General features: G+C 44.7%; 1 protein-coding gene across 4 annotated transcripts; it reads right to left on the bottom strand.

The window, feature by feature from the left end:
* Nucleotides 1–1631: 1631 nt before the first annotated feature.
* SRSF2 (serine and arginine rich splicing factor 2) lies at nt 1632–11081 on the bottom strand. Of its 4 annotated transcripts, none has more exons than XM_061558133.1 (5): nt 10871–11081; nt 7459–7742; nt 6946–7068; nt 5407–5613; nt 1632–3804 (listed from the first exon to the last, which is right to left on the bottom strand). In XM_061558133.1, exons 1-5 carry the CDS (start codon nt 10919–10921, stop codon nt 3771–3773), a joined length of 699 nt encoding a protein of 232 aa, XP_061414117.1. In that variant the 5' UTR covers nt 10922–11081; the 3' UTR covers nt 1632–3770. The 4 variants fall into 4 exon arrangements, with proteins under 4 accessions (XP_061414117.1, XP_061414128.1, XP_061414145.1 ...); XM_061558144.1 differs by having other exon boundaries at nt 1632–3026; XM_061558161.1 differs by having other exon boundaries at nt 1632–3026; nt 5446–5613.
* Between the last annotated feature and the right edge of the window lie 440 nt (nt 11082–11521).

Raw genomic sequence — 11521 nt, 5'->3', positions numbered from 1 at the left:
TCACAAATGGATAGCTACGATGAAACGGTGTTATCGTGTGGAAAAACGTACAGCAGCCAAATAGTCGAACGAAAACGGGTGTTTTTGAATGTGGAGGATTAAACCGGACAAGGAGAAAAATCCACGCGGCCCACAGGGAGAACATGCAAAACTCCAAATATACAGGCGTCAGGGTTGGGATCGAACCCACAAACTCCTGCATACGAGGCTAGACGGTTAACATCGCACCACCGCTACACCCTAAAGTGCAGTGCAAGTCACAGTCTACCCTCAACGACAGAGGAGGCCTGAAACTCTTCCATAAAATCACTCGCAACTGACTTCATAATCCACGACAGGCAAAATTCCTGGGTAAGTACAGTACTCTGTCCACCGCTTTGATTTGGACTGTTGTGTGTGGACTCCATTGAGAATTAAAATTTCGAAACTGGAGATAGCATCGAAATAGACAAGCCAGAGCGGAAATTGACACCGCATAAGCCAAGCACATTTTCGTCACTGTATTTATAAGGCTTAATAAAGTCTAAATTACGATAACCGCACTCATTTCATAACGATAAGCACTTAATTCACTCTTATCAACCAAAGCAAGAAAATGGCACCCGCTAAAGTTAAGCCACATTAGGTCTTACTGCCGAAGTGAAACATCTGGTATTGAATCTTGATTAGAAGCTTTCGTGACTGCAGGAATCCATACTCTGTTTTTTTCGGTAAAGTCACGTAGGTAGAAAATAGAATGGTATTGGCTGAAAGTCCAATTGGAACAATTGACGTTGGCGACGGGTGACCTAGCACAACCCCAATCCTTTTGATCAGTGAACTCCTTTTCTATGCAGTTGATAGCAACGATGGGAATGGGATATGTAAACTCTGGGTTCAAGCATCCATCAGTAACCCAGCTTACACTAAAGGATATCACAAAGGGATTAAACTAGTGGGGAGTGGCAGTGCAGCAGTTAGCAAGCTGCACTATTAGGCCGTCTACCCGAGTTAGCTTCCCATTCACGGCCAGTAGCAAGTGACAATTATCTGAACCGGTCCTGTGTCGACTCCGCCTTAATTACGTCCTTCGTGAAATGTGCAAACATCACCACGAGTTGCGACAAAGATGGCAGGGCATGGTGCTGGTCACCCTCCACCTTGTGCCGTGTCAGCGTTCGTTAAGTGCTCACTAACAGCACTTGCCAAGTCTGCTTAACACATGAGAGTTCATGATCAATATTATCCATAAGGGTTTTTTTTTTGGGTTAGATTGTGTAAATGCCGTTAAACCTGCCACCACCCAAAACAACCAATTAGGTTTGTCACATAAACAAAATTTGGCAAATGGTTACGAGTTCAGCACACAGATGTATTGGAACTGTAAAGGTTGCGGGTTTCCTCAAAACACCGGCGTGCCGGACTAGTAACTAAATAAGCATGTTTACTTTGACAAACCTTATTAATGGGCAGGTGGCGGGTTTAACGACGTTTATAGTCACGCAATAAAATAACCCTCGTATGGACTTGCCGAGTCTGTTTAGGCTATACAGGAGAAAAAAACATTTAATTTCAAGGGCGGTCTATGGTCCAAACACTGCCATCTAGTGTGCCGACTACTCCACTGCAAGCGACAGCATGAAGCAACACAATTAACTTTTGGGGTTTTTTATTAATAGAAACGCACAGCAATTTCAAATTGTAAGCATAATATCCAATACTACGCGAGTCATATGGTCTACAACTGGAAGAAATGCCTCCGCGGGGTTTCAGTAGATGCAATGAATGTAAAAGGCCAACTGCAGTCATTGCCAGATTAAATTAATAGGAGGCATTTCCAGTTGTAGAATTAACAATAACAAATGTACACGTCTTTATTACAAAAATGTTGTGTAGGCAGGTGTGTAAGTACGAATTTTTTTTATCCTAGAGACTAATTATAGCAGTGGTACAAATGTTCCCCCTGCTCAAATGAGCATAGGGAAGTTAATCTCCACATAACTATGGATTAAACGTTTCTTTTTTTTTGCACCGACATAAATTTGCAGTGGCATTTTTTTATTTTCCAGTTCTCACCTTCCAAAAGAGATGTCAATTGGCTCATCTGGTTCAAGTTTAGATTTTATCAACCGTAAAAAAGGATGTTGGGGTCAAGCCACGCCTCGACCATGAGCTTACAACTTAAAACATTGTGCCCCCACTCGGCCAAACAAAAAATGTAGTAACAAGTCATTCCAAATAAAAGTCTTGAAATGGTATTTTCTGAACTCGGAAATTTCCCACCACTGCATTGGCCGCTTGGACGACGTCAAACAAAAAAAATAAAGAAAATAAAAGTGAAATGATAGTTTAATTTTGAATGCACCTTCTAAAATGAGTTGTGTCATTACATTTGCATCTGGCATTGGCTGGGGGCTGGAGAGCTGAGGAACTCCCGCAGCTGAACACTCCTGCACAGCAACACAGCTCTGCTCTCCGCCCGCATCATGTAACCCTAACCACCAACCACCACCACTACACAACCGCTAGTGTACTCACCGCCTGATGCACAGAAAATACAACACAATGTGGTTAGTCTTCATTTGCAAAAACACAAAACTGCACACAGTCGACACAAACGTTGCAAATAAAAAAAACACAACCTAAATATTTCTGCGCAAGTCTACAAAGCAAAAAATCTGTTTTCTTTCATATATATACAACACGTGTACACAAGCACCACGCCAAAACTATAGCAGTGTTTGGCTGCTCATTGGCATCGTCTCAAATTTGTATGTATAGCATGGAAGTTGTTCAAAAGGGGGCCCCGGACACTGCTATTGTTTGCGTCAAAATTCTCACTGACGATTAAATGCAAAAACAAAAAAACTAATTAGAAAAACAACTTTCTTAAAATCCACAACTATACTTCGTGAATTTCACCCTCGCAGACCACCTATGCCATTTCAGCAGTCGTAAGAAACAGCCAGACTGGCGATGATTTCCAATGGAGTCGTAGATTTCCAACAAATTTTTTTTAGCTTTCGTCTTCTTTCCCCATGTCGGATCTGCAGGGTGAAAACAAACAGCACACACAACAATTACACACACGAAGAGCCGGCATTCACAAACGCGACTGTATTAAATAATCTGCTAGTGTAGAGTGTGTGCTTAATGCGTAGTGTCACCGGATAAAACTGAATTCCATCCCAAACTGACAGGTCTGTTTTTGCATTTGCAATGTTACGATAATTAAACAATTATCAGTCACTTCTGTACAAGCTGCAAGTGAAGAACTTGGGGTTTTTCTAAACGTTAACTGTGGTGGGATTCAGTTAAAGCTCCGAGTGATGTGTTCTGACAACCTGTCATGCGAGCAAGTTACCTCAATGATTGCATGCAAATTATTCTATCACTGGCAGTTAACGTTGCTTTGCACGTACTACGTGTACATTTGTTGCACACGAATGTATAGAATAGGTGGCTCATAAGAACGGCCACAGCGTTTCAGCAGTCTCTGCTTGTGTTAAAGGATGGCCATGGGGAGGAGCCTCATTTTGCAGACGTGCATTTCGCACCGTCCTTGTCACCCGCCGACTCCGTAGCAACTTACCGCGGGGGCAGCGGCAACAGATTTATCCTTTGGCCCTTACCACTTTACCACCGATAATCACTTTGCCTTTTTTTCCTCCCTAATGCGCTCCAGCACCACCAACAGCCACAACAACGCCACACCACCTCAACCGCCAGCCGGCAGCTACAGCGCCACACCACCCAGCTACTCCGACCCCCAACAGTAACGCCGGCTCTCATCAGCAGGGCCGCTCTCCGGCGTCTAGCCGCACGCTTCAAAATGCAGCAGCACAGGTCAGCGTCGGGCGCGCCAAACACCAACCCCGCTCTCCCCCACCCCCTGCGCCACAACCGCCTCCGCTATAGAGATTGGCACACACCAACATCGCATTCGTGTACCGTCAAAAGGCACGCCTGTCATCAACTACTACGTCGCGTTACACACCAGAGTCTGCGTTCGAATGGGTCGATGACATATCTCTTCTCTGGATTTAATTTGGTTTTTTTTTTGCGGTTTGAGCCAGTCAATGGGATTACCAAAATGACGCAAACATTTCAAGGGTGGGCCCGTTTAAATGACGCATACGAATATACCCGCAGAAAAAAGGGGGGCCAAATTTGTCGTTTGCATGTTTGTTGGCATAAATGTAGTCAAAATGGGATTTCAACAAAGCACACATTTTAAGAGAACATTTAAATTTAGGAGCGATAAAAATGTTGCAAATAAAGTTAAAACGAAATGAAGAATAATTTAGTTGGCCAATTTGTTTAAAATAATGGACATTTATATGTACTTTATAGCACGGTATGTCATAAAGAGCTACATCTAAGAATAAAACAGGTCATCAGCATTAAGTCATGCATTTCAGGGCAAATGATCAATGCAAAACAATCAACATTAACAGTAACACAAGGCAATACTTTTGTAAATTCTTAAAAGACGCAAACCTAAAAAGCACTTGAGTTGTGTGTCAACTGGGCTGTCCAACACGAGATTGAATCCTCATCGGTGAGGAAACTAAATGAGAGTAGTTTTCAGGAAACCTTTTAAGGTATTCCTGTGATGTCACTACATCATGACAGCCATACATATCCATGCAACGTCTCTAAACACAATTAAGAAATTAGGTTTCCAACGAGTGCATATTACCTGTTCCGATACTCGAATCTGAACAGACATTGATGAAGAAAATAGAAAAGCTGACCAATTACACAAAGCCACATGGAGAGATGCACGCTGGGAAATCAATAAAGATGAAATTGAGGACCACGAAAAAGTAAACACTTCATACTGGCTTTTGGTGAAGGTTTGTGCAGGACACATGGCGGGAAGCGATTATAAAGATCTGTGAGGAATGGAAGCCAAAGTAGGGAACAATGCCACAAAGTACGTCCACCATGGACATGGAGTGATGAGATTAGCTGATGTGCAGGAATGAATGAAGACTGTAATATCACGAGACGTGAGAGAAGATAGCAATGGCGGTAAGGGCTGTCATTGTGCAGTTGACAATAATAATTTACATTTTTATAAGTAACAATTCATCCATCCAGGGACCTCGGTGAACGACGACATTCCTGTCAAGTCAACAGATGCCAGTGTGCAACCAGCACTTTCAAACTCGTGATGGCTATACTCGGACTAGACTACAAATATCGCCAGCATATTACTGCAGCAGAGTAAACATGCCCCCCCAATGGCTACGAATCGGAGTTACAGATTCCGGTGCCAATTTTCCTTTTAGATTGCGTCTTCCGTTAACGCGCATTAAGCAACCCGTTATATAAATTAACCCGCACTTTGAATAATATACAATGTCTTGCGACGGACCCAGCTAACCACGAACGTGCTCACCCCCGCCACCCCCCACTCACTTGTTGCCGTTCTCCCCGTGATTGCGTGGTGATGCAGACCTGCGTGGGGATTTGGATCCCGATCGCGAACGCTGCTTAGACTTGGAGCGCGAGCGGGTCTTGGACTTAGACTTGGAGCGAGACTTGGAGGGTGATTTGGATGTACGCTTGCGGTGCTGCTTGGCGGGGCTCCGGGAGCGGCTCTTCGAGTCCGACTTGGACCGCGACCTGTAGGGGCAGCGCCGTTAAAAACAGAGGGCAAAGCTGTACCAAAGTGAACTAAAAAACGATTTGAACAGGAAAGGCCCACCGAGCTATAGATTTTTTTAAGAAGTGACCTGGCAACAAGTAATAGATCAACGAAGTGAAAATTTTGGGAGCCAAATACTCTAAACAGAGCGTGCCAAGTTATAAGCATGGCAAAAATGCTTTAAGTACGAAATAACTACAATTAGAGGGACATTTTGAAATGGTGGGCCTCATTGTAGTCGTGGCCCAAACGAAGACAAGCCACAGGGAATACATATCGCACACTGCTCGCCTGTGAGGTCGTCGATTCGATCCCAAACCTGACACTTGTAATATTTGCAGTTTGCATGTTTTCCCAATGGTCACGTGGATTTTCTCCGGGTCCTCCAGCTTTTCCCTCAACATTTAGAATCGACATGCGTTTTAGAGTGTTTGGCTGCTATACATTTCCACATGAGCCACTTCGTTGAGCTATCACTCTTGGCCAGGTCACTTCTGAAAAAGAGCTATTGCATCCAACTCAGTGCGCCTTCTCAGGCGGTAAAATAAAAAAAAAAGAGTTTAGTTTTATATTCCTTGGGTCTTTTGGTAAAGTCACATAAATAGGTTCAAATTAATAAAAATGAGAGAAACAAAAAACTACGACGTTTCGATCGCAACACAAGCTAGATTTTAAGCTTTCGTGACTGCAAGGATTTTACCAAAACAACCTAGGAGTACGCAACACAAGCGGCTACAATTTCTCGAGTACATCATCTCTCCATTTATAACAATCTCCGATGCTCATCAGTTTGTTTAACCCCTCAAACTTCTCCACTCATTCCACCTGCAACCGCTGGGGAGAGCCGAGGTGAGGAGCCCGGCTCTATCCACTGCAGGCCTAGACTACTGGCTATAGTTTGCTCTATCCACTGCTGGCCAAGAATACCTCTAGTAGACCATGCCTATTGCATGCGCTATCCACTGCTGGCCTAGGCTCCATCTATAGTTTTTGCTACATCATAGCCTAGGCTCCATCTCTACAGGAAGCTCTATCCACTGCTGACCTAGACTCGTGTGCCCTGCCCTAACACTTGGGTTACACCCACTTTTAAACCTTTATAAACAGCTGCATTCGAGGCTTACCCCCCTTTTATCTCCGCCTGATGACGACCGCTTGTGTTGCGATCGAAACGTCGTAGTTTTATTTTTTTATTAATTTGAACCTATCCACGCGACTTTACCGAAAGACCCAAACAACATGAACTCCAGCAGTCACGAAAGCTTCAAGTCAAGTTTAGTTTTAGTCTCAACGTGCGTGCGCGTCCCCACCTGGAGCGGCTCTTGGAGCGTCGCCGCCTGCGGTCCTTACGGTCGCGAGAGCGCGAGCGGGAGTGCGAGCGAGATCGACTCGAGCTGCGCGAATAGCTTTTACGACGTCGTCCGCTGCTGCTGCTGCTCCACCATGGCACAGACGAAAATGGGCGTGCACACCAAAGGCGTTGAACAATTTGCTGCTAATGACGAATTGCCAAAATACAGCGCTGTAAAAAAATGCATCCTTGTCACTATGCTAACACATCTACACTCCCTGCTTTTATCAACTCGCACTGACCAGCAGCCAATCAACCCCCTCGGGGCGCAGACTGCGGCAGGGATATCGGTGCCACACGCTACAGCGAAGGGTGTGTCCCCCCCCCGGCTGTGTTTTTGGGACAGGAGGACCAAGGTTTTGATTGGGGCCCACAATAACCAAAAAGTTGAGATCCACTGCTCTACCTAAAAGCTTTGCCTCTCCCCCATTCCACACTGCCACGATACCCAGCCAGCACGACACAAACTAACCTGCCGTGCGTCCGCCGCGGTGCGGCACGGCGCTGGAAGTAGGGGTCAGCGGGCCGGCTGTACCGCGCCACCTGCACGCGCAGCTCGCGCCCGTCAAGCATTTTCCCATCCATGGCGTCCATGGCGTCCTCGGCGTCGCGCTTATCGTAGAAGCGCACAAAGGCGAAGCCGCGGCTCTCGCGCGTGAAGCGGTCGCGAGGGATGTACACGTCGCCAACGTCGCCGTACTTCTCAAAGGAGCGCCGCAGCATCTCGGGTGACGTGCGGTACGTCAGGTTGTCCACCTGCAATGCGCGGGAGGGACGTGAGAATGGCACCGCGCGCGCAGATGTTAATGTGGCTCGAACGTCACCATAAAGCAAAAGACAGGTTTTTTTCACAGTTTATTTAGATCTCGATTTAAAGCTTTCATGACTGCAGGGATTCATCTTCTTGGTTCTTTCGGTAAAGTCACGTAGAAGGGAAGTAATAAAATAATTCTCACAAAATAAAACATAATAAAATAATTCTCACAAAATAAAACATAAAATAATTCTCACATAATTATTTTATTATGTTTTATTTTTATTATTTTATTACTTCCCTTCTACGTGACTTTACCGAAAGAACCAAGAAGTTTATTTAGAATTGCCTTGTGAGCTAAGAAGCTTTTAAATCGGGTTTCATCAACTGCCGCGATTCGGATTAGAGTTCGTAAGGCTCACCACTTATTATATTCCCGTCCGCACCTACAAACCGATTCACAATGTGACTTGCCTGCCTTCCACATCCTCCACCCATAAATGAGAAAACTCAAAACCTCTCATCATTCAAGGATCAACGACGAGAGAGGGTTCATCAACTCGCAGGCTGCGGGCCAAACGTGACGTGCAAATGTTCATGTTGTGGCTTGCCGAGAGCCGTTCCAAGATTAAAGGGATGTAGGCGATAAAAAAGAAAAAAAAAATGAACACCGTCAATAAAATAATTAAGGTGATATGAATTCGCCAATGATATCTTTCCTAAGGCAGTGTTATTGACGAATGTATCGAGGGTCCGTTTTGCTTTTACAGCACTAACAAAACGTGTTAAATATTAAATGAGGTAAAAGAGCTAAACCAAAGATACATTTTGAGACAAGGGGGGTGTGGGGGGGTAGACGTGGCCACGTGGGGATCGTACGAAGCACGCCAATTCTATTTTCGCCTTTCGTAAAATATAAACTACAAGAAACCTGAATTACGCGCTCAGCAACTTTTAGATCTCATCTCGCTCTACCTCCCTGCACACGCTTCTGCTCCAGCAAATACATCCTCAATAGGTGGCGGCTTTATCTAAAAACTGTGTTTTATCTTAGCAGGTAAGGCCTGCGGAGATGTAACTTTTCAGAAGCGATTTGGCCACAAACAATAGCTCAACTAAGTGGCTTGTGGAAATTTATAGCAGCTAAATACGTAGTCTAAACGCATGTTTATAAATGGTGGGGAAACCCTGAGAATCCATAGAAAACTCCACACCACCACGGGGAGAACACGAAAACTACAAATATACAGCAGGCGTCAAGGGTCGGGATTGAACCCCCGACCTCCCCCTGTATACCAGGCGAGGTAGTTAACATCTCCTGGCAACCGCAGCACCCCATCCTGCTTGTGCTCACTTCCAAGACTCCATGCTTGAAACTTTGCGCCTCAATCACCCGCTGAATCTTTTTCCCTGATCGCATAGCCTGATACTACCTCACCTTTTAAATATAAACTACAAAAAGTAGCCATATTCACCTATGTATAGAGCGTCCTACGATTTGGCCACTTTCTATATCAACGCATTTACTGCGAATCCACTTACAAGGAGACAACACAAATAAGCATTTCTAAAAGTGTGTACTATGTTCAACTACTTTTGCACCATAAGTCGCCGACCGTGCCAATCGGAGGTGCGGAGGAATAACTCAAGTGTGTTATTTAAGGGACACCATCGATCGTGAACGTACCTCATGGCAACAGAAACGCAACACGTGATTAGAAGAGCCCAACAACGACTTCCCAAACAATGAAATACAAGGCAAGAGACTGCCACGGTATACATTCAAAGGAAATGTTCGACAGTGTATACACGCAAGTCCAGCATGACAAATATTAAGCGACGGTCCAACACTGCAGAACACGGGCCAATATTACACAATACTGTTTTTTTCGATTGTTTTACCTAGGTGACTTTACCGATAAAAACAAAGTATTGTGATTTCATTTAGTTGTTTACATTTATTTTATTGATTGTTTTACCTACATGACTTTACCGAAAAATCCAAAGAGTATGTGATTTTATTTAGTTGTTTTCATTTATTTTGTTTTACCTACGTGACTTTACCCAAAAAAAGAGTATGAATCCTTGCAGTCACGAAAGCTTCAAATCTAGAATATTACACAACTTGATTCCGTAACAATTACACATTTAAAGCAAATTATTTTTAAAATACTTAAAACAAATCAGATTTAAATTCACATTAAGGTATATATTAGGTAGGTAAAAATAAATAACATTTATCCTATTACTTATTTTTATTATTTATTTTTACCTACGTGACTTTACCGAAAAAAACCAAAGAGTATGTGATTTAATTTAGTTCTCATTTATTTTCTTGTTTTACCTACGTGACTTTACCGGAAAAAACGAGTATGAATCCTTGCAGTCACGAAAGCTTCAAATCTAGAATATTACACAACTTGATTCCGTAACAATAACACATTTAAAGCAAATTATAAAAAAAAAAAACTTCAAACAAATCAGATTTTAATTCACATTAAGGTATATATTACGTCGGTAAAAATAAGTAAATAACAGCAAAATTAATCCTATTACTTATTCTTATTATTTATTTTTACCTACGTGACTTTACCGAAAAAATCAAAGAGTATGAATAATTGCAGTCACGAAAGCTTCAAATCTACAAGTATAAATATCACGACTGCACACACCACGTGCTCCAGTTGTTACGCGACACTTACCCGTGGAAGATTCCAGCCAAGAAGAAGCAATTCGACATTTATAATCGCAAACTCATCATCAAATATTATAAATACAATGCTGGTTCTAGGCCTCTCTAAATCGCCACCAACATCTTACGAACCGGCGATGAAGCTAATACAAATTAAACTTGAATAATTAGAAAAATTTAAATACATTTAACCTCCTCGGTCATCTTTGTCCATGCGACGCCGTTAAAATAATGAACCGATTCGGACGCGTTCTTCGACTCCTGAACATCACAATTAAAACACACGACGGCGTAAGAACTTACGAACGACCACTGCGCCCTCACAATATAACATTTCGGCGGATAACATTTAAAGCAAACGCGGTAACGTTACACAATCCTTAACTTCAACACGAGGATAGGCTTAGGCCTGATTAGTAGGCCGCTATTGCGCCGCACCTTAAGCGTGTGCATGCCGTCCACATCCGGCGGTGGGCGTCCGTAGCTCATGGTCGGCTCTTGACTGATGACTCTTGCCGAGGATAAACGAGTTAAGTTTTTTACTTTAAAGGCGAACTTGTGATTTCAATGTCCCCGTCTCTGTGCGGAGCGCATCTGTGGAGCCTCCGAACTGCGCCGCTTACTGCCACAAAATGGCGCTTGACGACGAAACAATATGGCGGTTAGGTCACGTGACACGCCCCCCACCCCCCCAGCACGCCCCTCCCTACCCCTCCCTCCTCCACCCCGCCCCTTCCTCCACACCCCCCCCCCCCCACACTGCCCCCCACCCCCCACACTCCCCCCCCTACACTCTCCCCCCACTCCACACTCCCCCCCAACACTCCCCCCCCACACTCCCCCCCATCTCTCCCACCCCCACACTCCCCCCCACACCCCCCACACTCCCCCCCTACACTCCCCCCCTATACTCCCCCCCTACACTCCCCCCCACACCCCCCACATTCCCCCCCCACACTCCCCCCCACACTCCCCCCCACACTCCCCCCACACTCCCCCCCCCCCCCACACTCCCCCACACTCCCCCCCCTACACTCCCCCCCACTCTCCCCCCCACACTCCCACACATCCCACCCCACCCCACACTCC

The sequence above is a fragment of the Lethenteron reissneri genome, chromosome 3 (genome assembly GCF_015708825.2).
Source record: "Lethenteron reissneri isolate LAM-NWPU_2019-01 chromosome 3, ASM1570882v1, whole genome shotgun sequence".
In the NCBI taxonomy this organism is placed as follows: domain Eukaryota; kingdom Metazoa; phylum Chordata; class Hyperoartia; order Petromyzontiformes; family Petromyzontidae; genus Lethenteron; species Lethenteron reissneri.
This window is presented reverse-complemented; position numbering and strand designations above follow the sequence as displayed.

Coding starts and splice junctions, on each gene's coding strand:
- SRSF2 (XM_061558133.1), bottom strand. CDS start 10,921: ATGAGCTACGGACGCCCACCGCCGGATGTGGACGGCATGCACACGCTT. Junction 7,069..7,458: donor CCGCGGCGGACGCACGGCAG/GTTAGTTTGTGT, acceptor ATGGTGGAGCAG/CAGCAGCAGCGGACGACGTC. Junction 3,805..5,406: donor CACGGGGAGAACGGCAACAA/GTGAGTGGGGGG, acceptor TGCATTTTGAAG/CGTGCGGCTAGACGCCGGAG.